The sequence below is a fragment of the Carcharodon carcharias genome, chromosome 3, assembly GCF_017639515.1.
Source record: "Carcharodon carcharias isolate sCarCar2 chromosome 3, sCarCar2.pri, whole genome shotgun sequence".
NCBI classification, from domain to species: Eukaryota; Metazoa; Chordata; class Chondrichthyes; order Lamniformes; family Lamnidae; genus Carcharodon; species Carcharodon carcharias.
The window spans coordinates 159,797,633-159,824,583 of record NC_054469.1 but is presented as its reverse complement, the minus strand read 5'-3'; the positions used below and the strand labels follow the sequence as shown (position 1 = coordinate 159,824,583).

Here is a 26,951-nt window from a genome sequence, read left to right as displayed (position 1 = left end):
TTTAATCATGATTGAGCAGCTACGATCCTGGAGATTTTAATTCGCAACAAATGAACCTGAGTGCAAATCATAGGGCGGAATTTTCTGGCCCCTCCTGTCGTGGGATTTTCCGGTCCCGCCAAAGTCAATGGAGTTTTGAACAGCTCACCTCATTTTACAGCCCCGCCCCCTCCATGTGGGGGCTGTAAAATTCCACCCATAGTTTTAAACAATCATTTGGTTTAACCTTTCCATACGCTGACTTTGGTTTGCTAATTTCAACTGTGTCATTGAGAAAAGGGAAAACAGCATGGACTCCCTACCCACATCAATCCAACAAACAGACTAGACTGTTGATATTCTAGGAAAAATCTAGTAGGCTTGACAACTGTCACAAAATTTCTTGAGACTTGATTCCAAACCTGGCAGGTGAACCAACGAATTATATTGAAGCAGTCTGCATGAAACATAGATGTGGTATATGCTGATGGAAAGATAGTAATGTGAATGGAATAAGATTGAAATAAAAAGGGTTGTTACACTTACCTGGGTCTCCCATTCCCAGAACTTAGCCTCAGGCAGCTCCATGCAGTTCACCTGTCGGCCATTGCAGCACTGTTGCAAATTGGCCGGCAGCTCTCCCTCCCGAATGATGAGCAGAAATCCTGCCTCTTGCCAATCAATTCTCATTTGCGCATAAAATGGCAGCAGGGCACTCTGAGGTGGCGGGAATGTGTTCCCCGCCACCCTAAACATTCAGGCCTATGTCTTTGTTTTTTATTCAGTGATAATATATTCAATTGGATTGGTAGCATTGTTTGATGCTTTCCTATTTTGCATGACTACGTGCATCTGAAAAGTTACTTATGAAATTTGCTAAACTTTTAATATAAGGCTCACATTACAAATGGGATCTCGTGCTTGTTATAAATTTGGTTTCATGTGAATAGAGTCAACATGAGCTATTTTGTTTTAAGTAGGAGTGTAAACTTCTGTTTTACCTTCTCCATGCCATATGTGGCCACCAGCAACAATTCGGAGTGCGACTTCCAACCTTGTCAGCATCCACCCATGCACACTTGAATTTAGTGCTCGAAAGTGTAAAGTCTGTTGAGAGCAACTTGGAACAGCTCTTCAATAAGTTTTCCCTTTTTGGAGGAAGGCTGTACCATGGCTAATGCTTTGCCACAGTGGCTACAGTTGGAATTTAGAGAAGTGAGGAATCATGACTTTATATTCACACCATTCTATAGTGTTGCAATTTAAGGATTCAGCAAGTTAGACTACCCCATTACCCATTAGCAGGAGCTCTTTAAGTTTTAACTGGCTTACTTAGAATTATTTTCACACCTAGTCAGGAGATTGTGAACTCAAGCTCTATTCTGGCTGTTGACTGCATAACCTTCAGCACAGTAGATGCTATGTAGTTGCAGGTGTGTATTTCAGATGAGACATTAAACCAAGGTTCTTTCTACCTAGTGCAGTGGTTCAGGGAGATTTTAAAGATCCTATGGAAGTATCAAAGGATGAGCAGGTTCCCAGCCAGCATTCTTCTTTCAACCAACACCACCAAAAGTAAATGATTTGCCATTCATTTCATCATTATTGCTATTTGTAGAGCCTTGTGTACAATGTGGTTACACATTCATCTGTATAACAAAAGTAACTGCAGTTCAAAAGGTAATGCAAAGGTCTATGGCACACATTAGGATATCTTGAGAGATGTGTGGTGCTGTTTTGATAGCAGGCAAAAGTTGAAACACACACTGGTTAATTCTCAAACTATTAATATTATTTATTTAAATGACCAAAAATACATTTATTTTAAATTAACTGTTTTGATTTGTTGTAGGACTTCTATTCTTGGGATTTCATTTGGAACAGCTTTCCTTACACTTATCTTCATCCTCTTTACCTGTTTTGCAGGACAGCTCCTGGTGAGTGTTCATGTCGTTTATTTAGTGTGAAAAAATCATTTGTGTAAAATAATACATTAACAGGCAGCTATTTATATTCGTGTGATTGATTAGTTAGATAATATCTCATATATATTTATGTGTTTGTGTGTGCGTGTATGACTATGAAGAAGAGATCACCAAAAATAGAAAAACATTAATTTTCTTAAAATGTAATGCATCATTGATTGAAGAAACCAGTGCTAAAAGTAACAATGGCATCTTTAGACAAGCTGCTCCTTTTTAAAAAATCATATTCTCCTTTCATTTTTTTCTGAAGCTGGTAACTCAAAGTGGGTTACAAATCAGTGGATGCTATTATAATGATGCTATGGTTCTCAAATGGGCATTGTTTAGATCTCAGTCTACATAATGATTGCCAACAGGCTAAAATCACAGTTGAGCTCAACCAATGCAAAGGGAGAGCATAATTCGCTAACAGCTCAAGCAAATTTGTAGAACTTAGAATATAAGAGAGCAATGGATTTGTACTACTATGTAGTATTAAGAGTAGAAAAGCCACAAGAGACTATATATTCACCTAGTTTAGCACTATGTATTGCCAGAATATTGTCAGGGCGCACAGCCCTGACAATATTCCAGCTATAGTACTGAAGATTTGTGCTCCAGAACTGCCGCACCCTGAGCCAAGCTGTTCCAGTACAGCTACAACACTGGCATCTACCCGGCTATGGAAAATTGCCCAGGTATGTCCTGTACACAAAAGGCAGGACAAATCCAATCCAGCCAATTACCGCCCCATCAGTCTACTCTCGATCATCAGTAAAGTAATGGAAGGGGTCATCAACAGTGCTATCAAATGGCACTTGCTGAGCAATAACCTGCTCACTGACACCCAGATTGCATTCTGCCAGGGTCACTCAGCTCCTGAGCCTTGGTTCAACCGTGAACAAAAGAGCTGAACTCCCGACATCAAGGCCGCATTTGACCGAGTGTGGCATCAAGAAGCCCAAGCAAAACTGGAGTCAATGGGAATCAGGGGGAAAACTCTCCACTGGTTGGAGTCATACTTAGCACAAAGGGAGATAGTTGTGGCTGTTGGAGGTCAGTCATCTCAGTTCCAGGGCATCACCGCAGAGTTACTCAGCGTAGTGTCCTCAGCCCAACCATCTTCAGCTGCTTCATCAATGATCTTCCTTTCATCATAATCAGAAGTGGGGATGTTCGCTGATGATTGCACAATGTTCAGCAATACATACTAAATAGTATAATTTTAAAGAGGGTACAAGAAGAGGGTGTCACAACAGCGGATCATGGCCTGAATTACTTACGGACGTATTGAACTTTTAAGTAAGACGTGATTTAAAAGACCTACAAGCAAAAGCTGGCTGAGAATGTAAAGCCACCACTTTCTGGAAAATTCTTGTGTGGATTATACTTGACCAACTTGCCCAGAGAGAATGGAATGTGGCACCTAAAAATGTGTCAAGGCCTATTTCAGACATAGACACTTCAAATTAAGATATGCAATGCAAAAAAATGAATTTTAATCTCCTGTGGTTGCGGAGACAATGGAGACTGATTACCACATCTCAGCAGAAGCCATCTCCTGTTAACTTATATCTCAGAATGTGGACGTGATCTGATTTGAAAGAAAGCAGATTCTGAGTGAAGGACATGTTTGTTTCCCCTTCCAGGAAAACACAAGAAAAGGGGTTAAAAAGCCAGCTGCAATCCTGATCTATGTGTGCTGGTTCTGCTGTTCTAGGCCTGGTGTGTTAGTGTATGCTGTGAAGGTCACAGCTGAAGAACTGCAACTAGGCATCCCTGCAGCTTGCAGGTAAATGTCTCTTTCTGTTGCTGCAGGCAAGTCACAAGTCAGCAAAACCACAGTCAAAAAGGAAACAGGACAACTCCTTCAGCTAACCTACAGAATCAAGTGTCTCCAAACCAACTGCTCAACTGCCAGTCAGTTCTACCAGAATCACCTAACTTCATGGCTGCAACATTTTACCATCTACTCCTCACGTATAAGCCAAAGACTGATTCATATATTTTTTTACTTTTATTTTTGGACTCAACTCCTCGTTTCTGATCTGCGTGTATGTGTGTTGCATTTTTATTATTTCTTCTCAGGTTTTAAGTAACTAATAAACTTACTCTTTCTTTGACTCAAGGAAGCCTGGTTAAATTGGCTCCTTCTAAAACAAATACATTTGGACTGGGAAAAGGTATCCATGAGGGAAGGGATCCTTTTTAAATTAATCTTCTTGCGACCAACTGAGGGGGTTGAATAAAGAAGGGGAGCCAGCTCATTCCTCCTCACCCGGGATCATAACAAAATTGGGGTCCCGTTCAGGAAGCTAACAATTTAAGATATCTTGCCTGGGATCATAATAAATTGGGGGACCTTGCCCAGGGACCAGTTGTAACAAGAGAAACCTAGGGACAAATTTCTGAAGGTGGCATGTCAGGGCAACAAAGCAGTTAATAAAGCACATGGGACCCTAGGCTTTATAGATAGAGGCATGGAGTACAAAAGCCAGCAACTTATGGTAAACCTATATAAAACACTAGTTCAGATCCAGCTGCTGTATCCAATTCTGAGCAACACACTTTAGGTAGGATGTGAAGGTTTTGGAGGACATACAGAAGAGATTTACTGTGGTTCTTGGGATGAGGATTACATTTATGTGGATGGACTAGAGAAGCTGAGGTTGTTCACCTTGAGGCAGAGAAAGCTAAGAGCTGTGAACAATTTAGATAAAATAAATAAAGGGAAACTATTTCCGAGGACTTATGCACCAAAAATGAGAGGGCACAGATTTAAATTGATTGGCAAAAGAACCAGAAGTGAAATGAGGAAAACCTATTTTTACATAACAGGTAGTTAGAATTTGCATTGCACTGCCTGATAGGATGTTGGATACAGATTCAATAGTAGCATTCAAAAAGATATTGGATAAATACTTGAAGGAGAAATCATTGCAGGGATATGGGGAAAGAGCAGGGGACTGAGATTGCTCTTTAAAGAGCTGGTGCAGACCCATTGGGCCAAATAGGCTCCTTATATGCTGGTGCTATTCTATGATTCTATGATTTTAGGATTCTATGTGGTGAATATTCTGATGAACAGGGTGTCAGCAGGAAAATGTGGGCTTCATAAATTACTGTACAAACAAATGGATCTCTTGCCTTTGCATATTTGGGCACATCTTCATGGTTTGAGTACCTGTCAATGTTGTGTGGGCTTGAGTGAGCAGCATGTAGGAGCTGCAGTTCAAATTGAAACATTAGGGTCTGATAATTAACTAGATTCACTAATGCAAAGATATAAAAAAAATAGACTTTACTGCTTTTTTCACCTTTTCAGGAAGTAAGTTAGCCCTAAAACTTTGCCTTCTTGAAAAAAATTGTTTACAACAAGTGTTATCTAAAAGACGTTTTTGGCACAGTTTTAAAGTGGTCATATGTTTTTATACAAAAATAATAATTGGTATCAAAAGAGGTTGGAGGTTCTTCCTGCTGTTACTTGAACAGCATTTGGGTCTGATTAAGTATATAACTAATTGTTTATTTGACAAATTAGTTTTCTAATTTTCTACGTTTGCTGGAAATAATTCATATCATTCCAAACCAAAAGCATGTATGCTGACAAAAATTGTTAACGTGGGCTGAAAGCATGAAATGCAATTTTCTTTTCAAGAATTTTAATTTTACTGTTTCCTTTGCATCTAGCATTGTAGCAAGAAGGCTTCAACATCGTTGTTGTGGATTTTAAAATCATCAGAGATAATTGCAAACAGACCTTTGCCACGCCTTACACTCACAATGACAACCACCACAGTTATATTAGTTATGGCCATATTTAACATGGTAAGTACGTTATATAATGAAACCTTCAATTCTTTTAAACATTGGCGGATTAATCTTTATTAAATTCATTTTTCTACTGCTATATTAAATCATCCATATTTATTTTGCTTCCCTTTTGTATCATGAAGCATTCATAGTTGAGAATATAAACAAATGTTTGCTCCCAGGCTTCTGCCAGAATCAATATTGAGTCGGTCATCAAGGTTTGTGTATGAATGAGCCACAAACGACTTACTGTCTGATTTGTTTTCACTGCCAGTAGAAAAACATATTGCATCTGCTTGGCACAACTGATTTTGGAAATTTGGGAAATGGTAAACCTACATTCTATCACTTCATGGTGTCTAGGTGTTCTCACATGCTGTGCCATCTGTTTGCTCTTTGAAATCCAACTAGTTAATCTTTGCAATTATTAGCAGTATGAAATTTGAGTTGAATTATTTCAGAGCATGACCTCTTCCTCCATTTTGTTTCCTTTTCTTTGCATGTTTTGGTCTTACCCTTGTTTCTCTTTTGATTTTACTTTTGGACAACAATTGCTCATCATTCAGCTAGTAACGCCTGCTGTTATATCTTGTGATTCCCAGCAGTTCAAAGTAATCACACTTTTAGACACAAAATGCTGGAGTATGTATGTCAATGATCACATCATGTGCTACAGATAGGGTATGTTTATGGGGAGAAAATGGCCTAGATTTTTCTTTGAAAAAGCACCCATTTTCAAGCAATGTTGAGGCATTAAGTAAAATGAGGCGATTGTGGTTAACTGCCACAGACCCCCCCCCTCAAAAGTATGCCAACAAGATCACAAATTGTTATTGGCATCCACTCACTCCCACGAACGTAAGTGGAGCTAGGCGAGCATGCCAATGTTCCTACTGATTCAAGGAACAATTGATGGAACACTTGGTATTGAAATTCCCATGTGATTTCCAGAATAGAAAATATTTTTATTTAATTAGTATCTAGCTACTGTGTGATGCCAGTCACCTGCCTGTTACCTAGAATGCTGTCTTGATGCTTTTATCATTGCAACAATCCCTGCACCAATCTTGTTGACTTAGAACTATGGGCTAGATTTTACAGCCCCCCGCTGGTGTATTTGAAGGTGGGGGGTGCTCATAAAATAGAATGGTTGGCCTGCCTGCTGCCTTTCCATCTTCCTCCAGAATATATCCCATATTCTGGTGCGTGGGCAGACATCAGGCAGCCAGCCCACCCTTGGGTCAATTGAGAGCCTTAAGTGGCCAATCAAAGGCACTTAAGCGTCTTATTCCACCTTCACCACTATATTACATGCAGCAGGGGAAGGAAGAGGCAAAGCAGGCTGCCAGAAGCTTTCGCTCTGCAGGCTAGTGTTGGGCAGGAAGGGGGTCCCTCCTTTGGGAGATGCCTTGTGCCCATTGGAGGAACCCCCTCCCCCCCCAAGATCATACACCCTCTTTAAGCCTCACCCCAGATTCCAAATGCTAAAATGCTTCAGAAGAATGTAATCAGTCACAAATTTTACACCAAGCAAAAGGAGATATGTATTTGAGCAAAAAACCTAGTCAGAGAAGTGTATTTTAAAGTGCATCTTCAAGGAAGAGAAAGAGGTAGAGAAATGGAGTGACTTAAGGAAGAAATTACAAAACATGGGACTAGGCATCTACGAGTGGTGGAAAGAAGGAAGGGGGGAATGCATAAGAAACCCAAATGGAAGGAATGCAGAGATCCATTACGGTTATGGCGCGGTTACAGAGAAATGGAGGAACAAAGTCATGGAAGGATTGAAACTCAACAATAAGAATTTTAAAATCGAGGGATTCATGGAGTGATGGCCAATGTAGGTCATTGAGTACTGCTGTGGGGAGTGAAGGAACTTGATGCAAGATAGCATACGGGCAGCAGAGTTTTGGATAAGCTTAAGTTTTTGGATGGTGCAAGATTCAAGACCAGCAAGGAGGATATTGGAATAATTGAGCCTGGAGATAACAAAAATATGGGTATTGACCAGGCAATAGGATGGAATTTGAGGCTAAGGAATGGAGTTTGTGTTAGGAGTAAAATGTCTTACCAATATTTAATTGGAGCAAATTTTAGCTCAACCAAGAATTTTACGAGCAGACTTTAGGCACTTTTTGAAGTTTTGTTTTAAGTGCCTGGATACATCTGGTACAATCCTGCAGTACTGCTCAGCATGGGCCTCCAGAATAATTTTAGCTTGTTGTGCCATTGTTACGATCTTCATAGAGACCGATAACTTCTCAAAAAGAAAGGAATCCCCATGGCCCCAATGGAAAGAAAACCACTAGCAAGATTTCATTTTTGAAAACTTCTACTTTAACAAACCAGCTGAAATCAATAGAATTCAAGCATTAATTATCCAGGTGAAGGATATTTCAAATAAAGAGATAAATTTCACTTTAAGCAGTTGATACAACAAAGGTATGTTTCATGTAATTACAAGAACTCACATTACTTCCCTCACAAATGTGGTTCCATGTGCAATCTCTGTCTTTCCAATTTGACTCTACTACATAGGATCTTTTACTTCCTACTGAGTCATTTTGGCCCCTGAGCAGCATTCAGCAGCTTCTGCATTTCATCCAAAGACCCTGGACATGGTTACTACCAACAAAGTGCACGTCTACAAACCCGTTCTCAGGTCACAACAGTCCCAATGGCACGGAATCCCCAGAGACACCCTTCTCCAGGTCTTTTAAATGGTCTGCTGGCTCTAGCGACACTGAAATGGCAGCAATGGGTCATATCCAATCCACAGTCCCTTGGACCTTCCTGTCTTCAGTTTTCTGTTCTTTCCAACTGGAAAACACTTAGCAACACAGTCTCTGCTCTATTCTAAGAGACTTGCTTTACCACAAGGTTCTGTTCAAAAACTACCAAGGAGAAAACTTCCATTCTGGGAAAATCTTGCTTGTTTTGTCTTACATGATTCTTAGTGTGTTCTGAACTGCCGAACACAGACTGAAACCCCAACACCTCAGCAATTAGCTTTCTACTAACACTTTGCTTCTTAGCTTTCTTCCCCATGGCAACCTCAGGTCATATGGGCATCTCTTGGAATCTAATTATGTCACAATCAGGAAACCATTTAACCCTCCCTCAGAATACCCCCCAAATCCACTTTGGTCTTAAAAGGAACATCGCAAAAAAGAGAATACAAAATTTTTCCAAAAGCACTTGGGTTATTGCACCCTATACAATATTTTTATACAGCAAGAGCTGTTGTTTGCTGGAAATAGAATAATAATAATGAAGAAAATGGAGGAGGTCTACTTTCTGTACATCAGAAATAGAGTGCACAGGAAGGAGAGGAGGTAGAGCAAGAGAGCTATTAGCCTGCAACCAGAGAAAGGAGGCAGCGACTTATAACTGAGTGATTTCAATTAATAAATGTTGTGAAACCCAATAAAAGTGCTTCTATCATCTGCCTGTGCCTCTGCATTCTGTTTAATTGCCATTAAAAATTTGCATTTCCAATGGTCTGTACTTTACTTCCATAATACAGAAGTCACACTCTCACATAAGTTGTAGTCCACTATTTTGTAGACATCTAAAGAAATGCACTCTGAAATCTGTGGTCAAATAAATTTTACTTACAAGAAGAGCAAATTCATCAGTAGTATAATTCCTGTGCCAAAACTGCAGCTATTTCTTACCAGAGTGTCTACCCTTCAAACTAGCTACCGTCCTTGTTCTAGCTCTTAATCAGGTACTTCAGTGAGCTATTCCTTTAGTGATGGGAGAGAGACATGTGTATCAGAGATAATTCCTTTGGAATGCTTGAGAACTGAAGTGATTCTCATTTCATGAAGCTGCTGTCCCTGAGGGAAACACCTATAATTGCCATTCTCTTGCATTTCCAAAGGATGCAGCCCTTTGGACATAAAATTACAGAGCTCTGCCAAAAAAAATTCTATGAAATAGTTAAATTGTAGAATAACACATCTACTAATTAGTCCCATTTCCTGGGCAGTTTCCCCATTTCTCTGCAATTTTTCCACTTTAAGTATTTATCCAATAGCCTTTACTGTTGAATGTGTCTCCACTGCTCTTTCAAGCAGTATTTTTCATACCATAACAAGCCATTGTGTAAAAATATCTTTTCTTCTTACCATTTTTTTGTTAATTGAAACAATTTCTCTTTATTCACTCTTAACAAAACTGTCATGATTTTGAGCACCTCAATTAAATCTCCCTCATCCTTTTCTGTTCTAAGGAGAGCAACCCCTACTTCTCTAGTCTTTCCAGGTACATGATGTTCCTCCTCCCTGGTACCACCCTAGTTGAGCAGACTTGAGTGGCCATATGACTTGCTCCTGCTCTTATTTCCTATGATTTTAGCATCACTTCCTTGCTTTTGTACTCTATGCCTTTGCTTATAAAGCCAAGGGCCCGGTTTTGAATAGTCTTCTCAATTTGTCCCAGCACCTTCAAAGATTTGTTTATGTACATTCCCAGGTTTCTCGGTTCCTGCATCCCTTTCAAAATGATACAATTTAGTTTATTTTGCTTCTCTTCACTCTACCTACAAAAATGCATCACCTTACACTTCTCTGTGTTAAATGGCCTCTGCCATATGTCTTTTTCACCAGTCTATGCCCTCCTAATGTCTGTTGCTATCTTCCTCACATTATATTTCTGAGTTGAAGTTATGCCCTATATATCAGATCATTAATATATATCAAAATGAGCAGAGGTCCTAATACCAGCCCTTGGGAGACATCATTATACATTTCACAGAAAAACACCATTCACCAGTACTCTGCTTTCTGTCTGCTACCAGTTTCATAACCATGCTGTCACTGCCCACTTTAATCAACTTTGCTAATAAATCTATATGTGCTACTTTGTCAAATGTCTTCTGAAAGCCTGCATAGATGTCACTGTTACATTCGTCAACTCCTGCCCCTACTTCAGCAAAGAACTGAAATCAAACACAATTTGCCTTTAATGAGTACACACTGGCTGTCATTTATTAAACCATAATTTTCCAAGTTACAATTCATTTTATCTTGGGTTATTATTTCTATAAGTTTCCACGCCACTGACATTAAGCTGACTGGCCTGCAGTTGCTCTGTTTATTCCTCTCTCCTTTTATGAACAGGGGTGGAATATTTGCAAGCTGCCAGTCGTCTGACACCACTCCCATATCTTAGGAGCATTGGGAGATAGTGATCAGAGCTTTCGCTCACTCCATCCCGTATTCCCTCAGCAATTTAGGATACATCCCATCGACTTATCTACTTTGAGCCCTTCCAAGCTTTTAAGTATTGTTTGTTTATTTTTATCCTATCAAATCATCAGGTACCACCACCTTTACTATGATACTAACAGCATCTTCTTTAATGTTGGAGGGATGCAAAGTATTCATTTAGTATGTCAGCCATGTGCTCTCCCTCAACATGAGGATCTCCTTTTTGGTCCCTAATCAGCCCCACACTTCTTTTGGCTACCATTTTATCATTTATGTGTTTATAAAGGACTTTTGGACAATTTTTTATGTTGGCCCACTAATCTATTGCCAAACTTCCACATTACAATTCTTATTGCCCTTTTCAGTTCTCCTCTACAGATTGGTTCTCTACTGCATTATAAACCTCATATTTATGATAAGCCTCTTTGTTATGTTTCATTTCAATCTTTGTGGGGGGAATTTTAACCTGCAAGGGGTTGGGTCTTAGTGCGGATGGGGGATTAAAACATCATGTTTGTGTGTTGGGAAGTCAGCAGGAATATGCTTACTTCTACTTTTAATTAGTTCAAGTTTATAAGTTAGTGGGGATACACCATGGAACCTGAAGGTCTGCAATCTTACATATGCAAAAAACCAGTTAACTGAAGATTTACTTTGAGACCTAGCTTTAACTGCCAGTGCAGATTTCCTCGGGTGTCTGTAATTGCGAGGGTCAGCAAGGCAAGAGCACAGTGGGAATTGACAGGGCACTGAAATTGACTGGCTGTAAAGCCTTTAAATGAACTATGACAGCTATTTCTTTGCCTAAGTGAAAGTCCTTGCCTTGCAGAACAAGTTCTGAGAGTATGCCTTCATTACTTTAGAAGTAATTTCCAAAAGTTTGGATGTCATTTCTGCCACCTTGGAAAGTTTTTTATTTTGATTTGCACTTCCCAGTTGTCAGCTTTCTCATCAGTATGGGAGCCACTTACACAGCCCTGCCCTGGACCTTTGATGAGGCACAAGTGGAGCAGAACCAGCAAAATCACCAGCAGCAGGAATAACAGCAGCAGTAGTATTCTTCTCTGCCACCTGCCACTCCAAAGGACAGAAGGGATGAACACAGAATTCCAGCTCACAAGAGGCAATAACCCCTAACACTGTATATAAAGAAAGAGGACCAGTTTCCAGGACATCAATGAGCACCAGTACCAAGTGTTGTTGACAAGGTCATCGCCAATGGCCAAGCACTTTGCCACTCTGTTGATCTCCAACACAGCCTTCTCTGCAGTGGCCATGGTGACAATGACTGGAGGGTCACACCTGAGGCTGGATTTTCAATTGCCCCTGTGGTTGAGATTGGGTGTGGGCACACTTTGAAAATCGTGCTCTCGGATGGCTGTCAGTCTTCCAATGCCCCCATGATGCGCTGCAATTTTCAAAGGGAGAGCAGTTGGGGTGAGGGTTGGGGAGTAGCTGCAACCCGCAAGCCTTCAATTAACTTGCTGTTAAGCTCATTGAAGAGATTGTTAACAACATGGAAAGGAACAAAATGAAATTTTCAAAGGGACAAACAGGAAAAACGAATTGTCTGGCAATGCTTAAAAGTTTGGAAGCGCTCAAAGTAGAAAAATGAACTGTTAGTGCACAGCTGTTGGAAGCACAGCAGGAAGCCATCATTTATTGTAACTGCTGATTTAAAGTCTTCAAAAAAAAGATAGCCAAAATGAGTGCTAATCCAGGGGCAGAAAATTGTCATTGTTTGAGCAGAGCAGATTAAGGGCAGAAATGTCCCAGATTTGCACTAAGTGCTGTAACAGGCGGGAAAAAGAACGTTTTACCCGCAGGCTACAATGGCGGCTTTTCACACTGCATCAACCCAATCCCACCTTATTAATTATGCATTCCTGGGAAACATGCCATCTCAGTGGCAGGTGGCCTCCGAATCACCCACCACACTGTCACCTCCCTGCTTCGTATTTAAAGTGCAGCCGCTTCCATGCCACGACTGCTGCAAAGAAGACATAGCCCCGAAAAGCGAGGAGACTGAAGCCCACCCCCTCCCCCAGTTTAGTTACACATCCCTCGAGTGCATTTTGGACACCGTGGTGGCCTGTCGTGATGTACCCTACGCCTCGCCCTGACCACAGGAGGGGCAACAACGTCACCAATCCAGCATGGGAAACAGCGGCAGCTGTGGTCAGTGTCAGCACCTTGCGAAAGAGGACAGCCACCCAGTGCTGAAAGAGGATGAATGATCTCCTCTGTTCCTCCAGGGTAAGTCATTCTTCTCATCACTCTCAACTCACACTCATAAGCCCATCACACAGCCACAGGGCCCTCATTCACTGCTGGTTCAACGGACATCACCATTTGCTCTTTCACACACACCATCATTGTCCTCATCCATCCATGGGACCACTCACCACCCACAGATGCCAGGCATACTTATCAACTGACCTGGCAGGCATCCTGCTTACACTCTCTCCATCTGTATTCATGCAAGACAGGCTGGCACACAAGGGGTAGAGGTGACAGACTGGTAGAGAAATCAAGGTCCTCACGGACTTTGGAAACAGAGACATTCAGCTGGCTGGCGAGGATCTGGACCAGCCCTCTGAGATTGGTGGTGCTCTACCAAATGAGAATCCAGCAGTGCAACACCCATCAGACAACTATGCTGTGAGTGATGTGTCCTGTTTCACAGGCCACTGCCATGCACTAATTATCTCTCCTAGCTTTCACAGGCATATCTGGGAAACAGCCAAGGGTGTCCATGATCCAGGACCTCCAATCAAGCCCTGAAGACACATTGGAAGGAGAATCTGAAGGCACCCACATTGAAGACCCATCACAGCACTCATCCTCTACCAGCGCAGAGACACACACCTCGGTGGGACTTAGTTCCAGAGTAGCCTCGGGATCACAATCTGGTGAGCACATCACACTGTCTGAACCACACAGGCAGCAGCAGGGACTTCCCAGGTTTCCAGCACTCAGAGGACTGCTGGAGACCAGAAATCTGCCGAGTCCAAGTCAGATGCCAAGCCTCTGGACTCGGTTGTACCTCAGTTGCCGGAGCTGAAAAGGCAAGCTTGGGACCATCAGGAAGGGATGTCCGCTGCCTTCCTCAGATTGCAAGGCACGATGGAGGAATCCGTCCAGCTTCAGTCTGAGGTGATAGCACCAGCATGCCAATGCACCAAGATCAACACAAGATGGCAGCCGCCATGGAGCCCTTGGTCCAGGACATTGGTCCTGCACTGCAGCGCAGGCTGAACTCCATTGCTGACACCATAGTTGGCCTCCAATAGTGTCAACGCAAGAGGAGTGCAGGGTAGCTCAATCTCACTCTAGCTTCCCTTTCTCCTCAAGGAGTCAGCCAGGGGTTCTTGGGCACCCACTAGGGAGTGGATCAGCAGCTCCCGGGGCTATCCACTCAGGTGACTCCGGGAGTGTCCGACCCATACAAATCCCCTCTTTCTGTGATCCTGGGGCTCCAGTTCCACAGGCCGAAGAGGGTGCCACTGCCACACAGCAGAACATCAAAAGCAGACCGGGGCCCTCCCAGCCTTGGCCCTCCAGATGACACGCGCCAAGGTCATCACAGACAGGGTGTAGCAGTCAGCAGGCTGCCTTCACCTCTGCTGTGGATATCAGGGGAGCACCAAGACTTAGCGCCAAGGTTAGGAAGGTTAAGAAGATGTAACTCTTATAGAGTCAAAACAATTAAATTAAATTAACAAAATTGGGGTTAAGAAGATGTAACTCTTTCGAGCTAAAACCAATAAAACCAAATTAACAAAATTGGGATAAATCCGGCACAGCCCCTAATTTAGGTCAGCTGTAAAACCAAGAGCAAAGTTTAAAGGAAACTTACAAACTTTAAACCAAAATGTAATTAAAGGGGTCAATAAAGCACCCCAGTCCCCGCGGTGCCCACCGAGCATTGAAGGCCTCAAGAGTGCCGGCAGACACCACGTGCTCCCTCTCCAGGGACATCCGGCCGCGAACATAGCCGCGGAAGAGGGACAAACAATTGGGCGGGACTCCCCTGTCGATCGCCCACTGCCTGGACCTGTTAATAGCCAACTTGGCCAGACCCAGGAGCAGGTTCACGAGGAGGTCCTCCTCCTTCCCGACCCCCTTCCGCACCGGGTGCCCATAGATCAGGAGCGTGGGGCTGAAGTGCAAACAAAAAGTTAATAACAGGTTTTTCAGGTAACTAAAAAGGGAGTGCAACCTACCACACCCTATATATGCATGGTCCACGGACTCCACAAGACCGCAAAAAGGGCATGTGTCCTGAGAGTTCGTGAACCTATGCATCCTAAGGGACTGCTGCATGCAACACCCTCCAACCCAGGTCCCCGATAGAAAGGGGGAGGACACCTCCGTAGAGGGCCTCCCATCGGGGGCCTCTGCCGCCGGACGGCAACAAGGCACGCCAGGGTGTGTCCAGGCGGCGGACAAGGGCGAGAAAATGGAAGGTGTGCAGCAGCAGTCCGTACAAAAAGTTCCTCTTTGCCGTGCCAAATGGCACAGAGGGCATGTCCCCGAGGCGGCTCATATTGCGGGGCACCAGCACCCGAGGGAGGGTTCGGGGCTTGGAGCCAATGTGGAATTCTGTCCGAACAGGGGAACGTTCAGACGGAAGACCACCGCACACCTGGGCCACCTCAAGACCTAAAATTACATCGGGTCCGAGCACGACCGTTCTCAGGTCTTGGATGGCATCGGCTGCGACCTGGACACTCACAGACGCGCGACGCGCCAACTCCTGCAGGAGCATCCAGCCTAGTCCTCCGCCACCCAGCACGTCCCCGATCCTGGTCACCCCTGCAGCCACAGCCCTCCTCTCCGCCAACCATTGAAAAGGACGGAGGGGCAGATTCCTGAGCAGCGGCTCTCTGACGATAGCCGTTACTCCTGAAGGGTGAGAGCTGCGTCGTGAGGCGACCACATTCCAGACTTTGATCAGGTCCTGGTAAAAGATGGGCAACGCCTGCAAGGAGCCACCGAGGCCCCTCTGCTCTATAAACAGGAGCTGCATGTCATAATTCAGGCCGTGCACCTGACGGAAGAAATACGTCGTCAGGGCACACCATCTCGTAGGAGGCTCGACGTAAAGGTATCGCTGCAAGGTCTGAAGGCGCAAAGTCGCCACCTGTGTGCGTAGGCACACTAGCGCCAGACCACCCTCCCTAAGCGGGACACTCAGAACCTCAGCAGCGACCCAGTGCAATCTTTTGTCCCAGAAGAAGTCGACTAACAATTTCTGGATTCTTGTGACAAAGTCCGGGGGAGGGGTCAAAGTGACCAGCCGATACCACAACATGGCGGCGATCAGCTGGTTTATAACCAGAGCTCAACCCCGGTAAGACAGCACTCGGAGCAGTCCTGTCCAGCGCCGCAGGTGAGCGTTGACTTTCGTCTCCAGTTCCTGCCAGTTCGCCAGCCAGGATTCCTCAGCGGGGCAGAGATGGACCCCCAGGTAGAGGAGGCTGGTCCTGCTCCAGAAAAATATGGAATGCTTCACGAATTTGCGTGTCATCCTTGCGCAGGGGCCATGCTAATCTTTTCTGTATCGTTCCAAGTTTTGCACAGCCTGGGCACGAGTGTTAATCACTTGTGCATAATATTCACTATCCTAAATAAACTGCCAAGAATGTCTCCCTGCCTATGGCTCTTTGTTCTGATGAGCAGTGTTCATGTCACTCAGATGTGAAACCTTGGTTCCTGCACAAGATAAAGGCAGGTGTCTCAGTCCTGGGCTTCTTTCCTGTGCAGTGTGTAATCTTCAGAGCAAAGTGATAGTCCGGCTTCACACTCACTGGACACATTGGTGATGCATGCAGCTCGATGGTGCTGGTCATTGCTGCCAGAATGTAGTGGGCAGGCATTACAGGGATCCGTCATTCTCTCTGTGTGCTCTCAGCATCTGTAAGGTGGGGCTGGCCCCCTATCTCACCTGCATCTGTGACTGGTGACGCTATGCTCTGGAAGGGGTCAGGTACTGAAGGCTGACAAAGGATCAGGTGCATTTAAAAGTTCGTGGCTGCATCTCCATGATATGACCCTGATCACAGAGCACAAGCAAGCTGCCCTTGGCCAGACAGGAGTCAGACATTCTCAGAGGCTATGTGAAACTCTATGGTGTGTCCTCACTACATGTCGTCATCATCCTCCTGCAATCGAGCGACTATTCAGGCCTCCACTGCATCTCCATGACATGAGCATTATCGCAGGGGGTATTCACGCTGTCATAAGCCAGACTGGAGTCAAACTGTCAGAAATACAATGTGAGGATCTATGGTGTCTCCTCACTGCATGTTGTCATCATCCTCCTCAAATCTATCAGCTATGAGGGCCTCCCGAGTATGCCTGTCTTGCCTGGCCAGTGCAATGGCCTCATCTTGGTCATCGTTGCCTTCCAGGACTCTGTCACCCTCATCCCTGTCAGCGTCCTCATCATCGGAGGAGACCTTCACTACCTCCATCTCCTCCACAGCCAGCTCCTCTCCCTGTTGCAGCGCCAGGTTGTAAAGAACGCAACAGGTGATGATGATATGTGACTCTATCCGTGGACTATATTACAGGGCTCCACTAGACCAGTCCAGGCACCGGAACCTCATTTTCAGCATCCTGATGGTTTGCTCCGCCAAGGTGCGAGTTGCAGCATGAGCTTTGTTGTATCTTCGTTCTGCTCCAGCCTGAGACCACCACATGGGTATCATAGCCACACCATTGAGGAGCCATCCCTGCAGCCAGTATCGACCCTGGAAGACGTCAGGGATCTCAGACCAACTTAGAATTTAGGAGTTGTGGACACTCCCTGGGTACCGAATGCAGACCTGCAGGTTGCGTTTGTGGTGGTCGCACACCAGCCGAACATTCAGCGAGTGGAAGTCCTTGTGGTTGACATAGTTGACCGCTTGTTGCGATAGATCTGAGCAGCATGTGGGTGCAGTCAATGGCACTCTGCACCTGTGTAAACCCCGAGGCCTGGGCAAATCCCAGCACTCTTGCATCTAGCTTTCCTGGTCCCGGGCACAATGCACAAAATTGTGTGCCCTCGCGAAAATGGTCTCTGTGGCCTCATGGATGCATTTATGGGTGGAGGCTTGCAATATCCCACAGAGGGCACCTGTGGAGTCGTGAAAGGAGCCCCTGTCACAAAATCTGAGTGCTGTGGTCACTTTCATGGCCACAGGCAATGGATGCCCTCAATGTCCCCATGCTGTCAAATCCTGCAGTAGCTGGCAGATGTAACCGACCAGTTCCCTGAGTATGCGCAGTCATTGGCAACACTTTTTCTTGATCATCTGCAGGAATGGAAGATGGCATCTATAGATCCTGGGTCTAGCTAGGTGCCAACCAATGACGGCTCGCTGTGGCTCTTCAGCGGTGTGTGTAGCGACCCCAGTCTCCCCTTCTTCTTGAGGGTGCTGCTCCCACATCTGCCCAGCCAGGCACCTCCGTTGCGCTCTTCTACTTCGTCTCCACTCTCTGTAAGCCATCAAGCATACAGCCAGATGACCAGGCTCCATGCTCCTGATGTATTCCTCCTGTAGGATGAAAGAGAGAGACATGTATGTTACTTGGGTGTTCTAAGAACCTCTTGGTTAAGTCTGAAGGCGCCTTAATGCATTCTAAACAGTGCTGACCACCACTTGGATGGACAGAGTTTAGTGCGCTGCATGGCTGTCTGGGACCCCACCCAACTTCCCCCCTCCGTCTGACCAGTTGGCAGCAGCTTCGCCCACTGGGCTGCATGCTGTGCTCTCAGCTCAGGCGCAGGTATTCTCCTAACCCGCAGTGCAAGGCTGCACTGTTAGCTTGAACAATGGGGGACTGGTCCAAACCTGAATGATGACATTGCAAGTCTCCACTAGTGCCTGCTCCATGGCCAACTCTAGCAAAGATTGTACAACTTGCCCAGTCTTCCAATTGTTCTGTAGACATAAAGAGCCTACAAATGGATTTCGACAGATTATGTGAGTGAGCAAAAACTTGACAGATGGAATATAAATGTGGGAAAATGTGAGGTTATGCACTTTGGCAGGAAGAATAGAGGAGCTGAATATTACTTTAATGGAGAAAGACTGCAAAAACTGCAGCACAGAGAGATTTGGGGGTCCTCGTGCACAAATCACAAAAAGCTAGCATACAAGTTCAACAGATAATAGGGAAGCCAAATGGAATGTTGGCCTTTATTTCAGAGGGATTGGAGTATAAAAATAGAGAAGTCTTGCTAAAACTATACAAGGCACTAGTTGGACACCTAGAATACCCTGAACAGTTTTGGTTCCTGTATCTAAGGAAAGGCATACTGACATTGGAGGCAGTCCAGAGAAGTATTACTAAGTTGATTCCAGGTATGGAGGGATTTTCTTACGAGGAGAGGTTGAGTAGGTTGGGCCTGTACTCATTGGAGTTTAGAAGAATGAGAGGCGACCTTATTGAAACATAAAAGATTCTTAGGGGGCTTGACAGAGTAGATGCTGAGAGGTGGGAGAATCTAGGACCAGAGGGCATAATCTCAGAATAAGGGGTCACCCATTTAAGACAAAGATGAGGAGGAATTTCTTCTCTCAGAGGGTAGTGAATCTATGGAACTCTTTACCACAGAGGGCTGTAGACACTGGGTCATTTTGTATATTTAAGGCTGAGATAGACAGATTTTTAATCAGTAAGGGAATCAAAGGTTACGGGGAAAAGGCAGGAAAGTGGAGTTGAGGGTTATCAGATCAGCCGTGATCTCATTGAATGGCAGAGCAGACTCGATGGGCCCAATGACCTACTTCTGCTCCAATGTCTTATGGCCTTATTATGGTCCACTAAAATACTCATTAGTTTGCAGTCTGTGCCCGAGGGGTGAAAAGCTCTGGATCATATGGTGGCACTTTAATGCCTCTGTGTTGCTTGATTGGGCAGATAAGCTAGAGGCCCAACTCTAAGCATGTCAATGTGGCTGTACCTGATCTGTCTCAGCTGCGGAGGAATGGTCACTTTACACAAGGTTTCCTCAATGCATGACCACTTCCCTCTCCCCCAGCCCCACATGTGCTGTGTCCTACCATAAATTGCAGTGCAGCTCTTGCCCCCCACCCCCAAGCCACCTCAACCACTGTTCAGCCCTTGCCCCCCTCCCCTGCTCAAGTTGCCTCAAATGCAGGGCAGCCCTTGCCCTGGCACTGCACTGCCAACCAGCTGGGAAAAAGCAACTTGCCCTCACCTGAATGCATAGAGCATCAACCTTGAAGGCCAACAGGTAACCCCCGCGACGCTGCACAATGTTATTCTGCACTCATCTCTGAGTTACCCTCGAAGTGCAGCTTGCCAGGTGCATGCCTGATATATGCTGTTGTGAAACACTTTACAGTGCCATCATGCCGATAGGCTCAGATAATCCAGCATGGGGGGATGATGCCCACAAGCTGGGCTTATAATGATACGCAGGTGTATTACAACAAGTTGCCGATGGTGGGAAACACAGCCCGCCATTGACGGGCATAGCAGACAACTGGAAACTGGTTTCAAGGCACTGCCAAACACGCCCACTGCCAGAGGGCACAGAAAATTCCTCCTGTTATGTGTGATAAGTATAGAAGAGGAACATTCCTTTCTGTGTTTAAAGTATACGTTGCCTATAAAAATAGTGTTTAGTTCATTTAGTTCTAGTCAATTGTTACAGTAAAAAGTTTAAAATGTGAAATCTTGCCGTGCCATCCTTTTCAACTATTAATTAGAATTTAAAATTTCTTTTTAAACATTAGTGGTCTCCACGGGGATCATAACAATTTGAGAAAGGATGGAAGTTTTCGTGCTTCCTGCTTCACTTCCATTGGGTAATTGTGCATCAGATTCCCCTGTAGGCCTCCCATTGCTCAATTACTTTTTTACCTGCCAGTCCTTGATTCCAATCCACCTTATTCAGATCTTCTTTAAACTCACTGAAATTAAGCCTCCTCCAGATAAGTATTTTTATGGCTTTCTTATAAGTGATTTTTACTTTACCTGATGTGATGAGGATAAACATTGCTGTCAGGCCCTATCCCATCAAGGAATTTGATCATAGAGATATAAAAACATAGAAAACAGGAGCAGGAGTAGGTCATTCGGCCTTTTGAGCCTGCTTCACCATTCAACATGATCATGGCTGATCTTCTGTCTCAACGCTGTGCTCCCCCTCTCTCCGCATGCCGCTTGATGCTTTTAAAGTCCAGAAATCTATTTCCTTCTTAAATATATTCAGTGGCTTGGCCTCTGCAGCCTTCTGTGGTAGAGAATTCCACAGGTTCACCACCCCCTGAGTGAAGAGGTTTCTCCTCATCTCAGTCCTAAATGGCCTACTCCTTATCCTGAGATTGTGACCCCTTGTTCCAGACCCCCCAGCCAGAGGAAAAATCATCCCTGCATCCAGTCTATCTGCCCTGTGAGAATTTTATACATTTCAATGAGACCCCCTCTCATTCTTGTAAACTCCAGTGAATACAGGCCTAGTCAACCCAATCTCTCCTCATATAACAATCCTACCATCCCAGGAATCATTTTTTCCAGAAGACCAAGCAGAGGTATAATAACTCTCAGTCTTTATCGAAGACAATAAACCCTGTTGACATGCAGGCAGAGATCAAATTGAGGCCATCCCATTAGTTACCTAATTTTGATGTTGGAACAGCCAATGGAAAAGTAATGGAAGAAAAAAATTGATCAGGCCTGTTAGTAGGCGTTGGGAATCTGATGCACAATTACCCAATGGAAGTGAAGCGGGAAGCATGAAAACTTCATGCTGCCAGCTCATTTCCATGGTATTCGTGTGTAGCCCAGCATTCAACATGCTGCTGAATGGCTGCATACTCAACAAGGGCTCAGATTTGTATGAGGCTAGCACCAATTAAAGCTAGCCTGCACTTCTTCGAACCAGCCTGCATTTCTTAAAGGAGAGGTGCATTCTACTTGCAGCAGGTGTTGGAAATAGCTGGGAAGTCTTCCTGAGAAGGATGGAACTGTAACAATGGAGCAGCAAGCAGGGAGAGAAGCTCTCAGGTGCAGCACTGGAGGCTTTAGTGCAGGAAGTGAAAAGGAGGAGAGAGGTCATCTTCCCATAGTGGCCAGGAAGCTCAAAGGGCAGACACAAATGGTCAAGGTCAGTGAATGCAAAGGCCAGATCCTACCTACTGCATCATGAACATCAGACACTGTTCAATGCATCACACCTCCAACACTCACCCATTAGCAATGTCTTCCAATTAGGGCTTGTGCCTAATATTGATGTGTTCCAACTCACCCTCACAAATTTACACAGCTGCCTGCCTCACACATCTTACAGCTTTCACGTACTTTCAGCTATTCAACTAAGGCAGGCATATAACCCAAACACATTGCAACACACATACTTACACTTATTCCTCTCTCTTGTGATACAAATTAGTACATATGGGAAGCAGCAGCAAAGAACCAGAAGGAAACAGGCAGGTTGCATGCCCTCACCCCTTTGGAGGAGATGATGCTCTGCATTATTGGCATGACCATCCTTGAGACTGTGGCAACCAGCATTGTTAAAGTCTTCAAGGATGATGGTATGTTCCAGCCTTATACACCTTCTGAAATGCCACTACATGTATTCTGGTATGATTACTAATTGCAGATAGTGTAACCATACACCCCTTGCTTTTCATGCAACCCTGCTTTCTTCACTCCAACCCTCCCATTGTAAGTTTATGCCATCAGATACTCAACACTTGCCACCCAGCCAGCCTGCACAGCCTGATGATGAAAGGCACGAACAAGAGTAGATCTGATGAAGAAACATGGTCACCTTGTCTAATACTCACAGCCGCCAGTTCAGATACCGAAGGGTAATATCGAGGTGGGGTATACATTTGGTATATGACCAGGCATGGATGAGCTGTAGCAAGGCCAAGGAAATGGTTAGTGTTTGTGCCAATTTCCTGGAGGGCAACGTTGCAGACATGTGCTCTGAATGACTTTGATGAGGATGGGGTGGCGTATAGGAAAAGACTGATGGACGTGCACACCAAAATTCTTGGTGCATTGGCCTAACAGAAAGCCTGTTGTCACTTTCAAGGAGGATTCTGGTTCCAATTTGACACAGAGCTTTATGCAGAGCTTGAACCCGTTCTTTCCAGCTTGGAAGTCCTGGCCAACTCCATGAAAACATTTATGGACCCAGCTGTGATGCAGCATCTAGTGACTGACTACCCAATGTCTGTGTGCCACAAGTTCAAATCAAGGACTTGAGATCTTTGCCTCTGTCCTTGCAAGCCCAGCTTGGTGTCATGCAGGCTCTGACTGCTACCATCATGGCTGCGACTGCCAGTACTCAAAGGCAAATGCAGGGTCACACAGCAGTCCAGTAGTCTGTGCTCCAGCAGATTTCAAGGATTGAAAGCTGCTCCCCGGGGGAGTGGCAGTGGCTCTGGACTGCACATGTTCTGCTGTCCTTTCTCGTAGGAGGACAGAACTCATGCTCACACCACTGATATCCCACCAGTACTGTGGCCTGTCAGCCAGCCAGCCCAGAAAGCTGCAAAATCGTGAACCACAAGACCCTGAGTTGCAAAACCATCTGCAGTCTGGCCCATTGAAAGTCAGCGGTCTTCCTCCAGCCATGCTGCAACCATTTAGGTAGCACTGTGTAGACCACTTGCAAGCAAGGCCATTCATAAGTCAGGCACTAAGGAAAAGCTCAACAGTGAGCAGTTGAGTATTGAATATGTTATTGGAAGTTGAAGAAAGTTAATATGGAATGGTTTTCTTGCAGCATCTTTAACTTTAAGATTTTGACCAAGGGGACACTGTGATGATCCAAAGCAGAGGGATGGAAATGTGGAGAAGTGTGGAGTAATGGTGATATGGGAATTTTCTTTCAGGGAAACCAGAGGTTGATTAGGTGCCCACATACAGCTCATCTGTAGTGAGGACATTCTGGATTCCTCCTCTCTTTCTCCTCTTCTTTCTCCTTCTCTTCTTCCTCTTCTTCCCTGCTTTTACCTCTTGATACAGTAAAGTAAACCCTGATAGGTAGGGCTGCACCCTGATAATTCCAGGTTGTGGAGGATTTTTTTTTATTCATTCATGGGCCAGCACTTATTGCCTATCCTTAATTACCCTTCAGAAAGTGGTGGTGAGCTGCCTTCTTGAACCGCTGCAGTCCATGTGGTGCAGGGACATCCACAGTGCTGTTAGGGAGGGAGTTCTAAGACTGACTCAGTGATAGTGAAAGACTAGTGATATAGTTCCATGTCAGGATGGTGTGCGACTTGAAGAGGAATGTGCAGGTGGTGATGGCCCCCTGCATCTGCTGCCCTTGCCCTTCTAGGTGGTAGATGTCAGGGTTTGAAAGGAGCCTTAGTGAGTTGCTGCATTACACCTTGGAGGTGGTTCACACTGCTGCCACTGTGCATTGCTGGTGGAATGGAGAACGTTTAAGGTGGTAGATGGGGTGCCAATCAAGTGGGCTGCTTTGTCCTGGATGGTGCTGAGCTTCTTGATGTTGTTGAAGCTGCACTTATCCAGGCAAATGGAGAGTATTCCCTCACACTCCTGGCTTATGCCTTGTAGATGGTGGACAGGCTTTAGGGAGGCAAGAGTTGACTGGTCATCACAGAATTTCCAGCTTCTGACCTGCTTTTGAAGCCACAGTATTTATACAGATGGTCCTGTTCAGTTTCTGGTCAATGTTAACCTCCAGGATGTTGATTTTGGGGGATTCGGAGATGGTAATGCCATTGAATGTCAAAGCGAAATGGTTAGATTCTCTCTTCTTGAAGATAGTCATTGCCTGGCACTTGGTGGGATGAATTTTACTTGCCACTTATCAGCCCAAGTGTGAATATTGTCCGGGTCTTGCTGCGTTTGGATACATATTGCTTCAGTATCTGAGGAGTCATGAATGGTGCTGAACATTATGCAATCATCAGCGAAACTCCCCACTTCTGACCTTATGATGGAAGTAAGGACATTGATGAAGCAGCTGAAGATGGTTGAGCCGAGGACGTTACCTTGAGGAACTCCTGCAGCTATGTCCTGGAACTGAGATGATTGACCTTCAACACCACAACCATCTTCCCTTGTGCTAGGTATGACTCCAACCAATGGAGAGTTTTCCCCCTGATTCCCATTGGCTCCAGTTTTGCTAGGTCTCCTTGATGCCACACTCGGCCAAATGCTGCCTTGTTGTCAAGGACAGTCACTCTCATCTCACCTCTGGAGTTCAGCTCTTTTGTCTATGTTTGAACCAAGGCTGTAATGAGGTCAGAAGCTGAGTGGCTTTGGAGAAACCCAAACTGAGCATCAGTAAGCAATTTGTTGCTGAGTAAGTGCCACTTGATAGCATTGTTGTTAACAACTTCCATCATTTTCATGATGATCAAGAGTAAGCTGATGGGACGGTAATTGGCTGAGTTGGATTTGTTGTAGTTTTTATGGATAGGACATTGCTGGGCAATTTTCCACATTACCAGGTAGACGCCAGTAGCTGTACTGGAACAGCTTGGCCAGGGGCATGGCTAGTTCTGGAACATAAGTCTTCAATACCGTTGCCGGAAAGTTGTCAGGGCCCATAGCCTTTGCAGTATCCAGTGCCTTCAGTTATTCCTTGATATCATGTGGAGTGAATTGAATTGGCTGAAGCCTTGTATCTGTGATGCTGGGGAACTCAGGAGGAGGCTGAGATAGATCATCCACCTAGCACCTCTGGGTGAAGGTGGTTGTAAATGCAGCAGACCAACATAAATCTCTTCAGGCCAGGACATTGTCTTTGGCAGCAAGGCTTCATCACAGATGTGATCACAGAACTACCAGTGGTCGACAATGTCACTCAGCACTCAATTTCTCCACCAGCAGATCCTTACAGGCTGGAGCCTATTATGACCCAATAAGGGGCCGATAACGTTTAAGGAGAAATCTGAAAACCCAGTAATATAATCAACAGAACTACACCAAAAGATTCCATGTTTTCCAACAAAACACAAGCTATATTGTGTTTAAATAATTAAACAAAACAGGCAGCCTTAATATAATAGGTTATAACTGTGTATGTTATGCATTCAGTTTTACTTCTTACTTCCCCCAAGAATTCTTTTCTACCATTGTGATATCTTAAGAGTTATTTATTTCTGTCAAAACCACCCAATAATATGCCACAGTTCTCTGGAAACTATTTTAATTCTCCTGTGTTCCAGCTATCCTCAGAGGGAAAATCTACTTTTACCTTTCTTGACTGTGGGCACCTCAGTCCCTTGTTCTGGTTACTTTCTCACTATTTCCAAGCTAATCTGCTGGTTGCTTTCTTTTGCCACTGGACTCTGTGAGGACTACTGTAGATTTTTCCACTAGCTTCAAACTAGACAATCTTCCAGCTTATATTCCCTTGTGAAATCCAAACTGAGATTAAGCTGCATTCCATGTGGCAAATGATAAAGTTAGCTTTCTTTCTGCCTACATTGCAGGCCTAACTAACTGTCATTTACTTTGGCAATGTTATCTCAGTGAGCTGCACCACACAAAATCCAAGCTACAGTTAACAAACTCTCTCAGCAAACACCCAGATAAATTGAAACCAGACCATCTTCCTAAACTCCATCCATCTCTACGACAACGTGACATGCTCAGGCATATGCCCAAACAGACCTTTAGGTTAAGTATCCCTCATTTAAAATTCCTTCTTTGATCTGAAGAAAAAGTGGATTTTACAAACTTTCAGGGTTTAGCGCGTGCATTTAAATTAATTGAACTCCAACTCCCAAAACAAAACATCCCTCTGGACTGCCCTTACTACAAGGTTTGCAGACATCATGTCTCCACCAAAAGGCCCACAGATAGGTCATCCATTGTTTAAGTTTCTTCACCTGCTGTTTTATGACTCTTACCCTTCTAGCTGTTAACCTCTTAAGTCAACATGGCCCCACCTTTTAAGTATAATGAACACCAAGCGTGTTTGCATTTCATTTACTTCAGGGTTGTTTTCACC

The 26,951-nt window shown here is 44.6% G+C and overlaps 1 protein-coding gene and 1 pseudogene across 1 annotated transcript in view; one reads left to right on the top strand and one right to left on the bottom strand.

The window, feature by feature from the left end:
• Positions 1 to 26,951, top strand: part of LOC121276246 (adenylate cyclase type 2-like) — a 504,535-nt gene that overhangs the window by 392,170 nt on the left and 85,414 nt on the right. Inside the window, exons 15-16 of the mRNA XM_041184445.1 lie at positions 1,832 to 1,916; positions 5,634 to 5,771. Of these exons, the coding sequence (XP_041040379.1) occupies positions 1,832 to 1,916; positions 5,634 to 5,771 (223 nt within the window). The remainder of the gene's footprint in view (positions 1 to 1,831; positions 1,917 to 5,633; positions 5,772 to 26,951) is intronic.
• Positions 16,471 to 16,571, bottom strand: LOC121276613 (annotated as a pseudogene).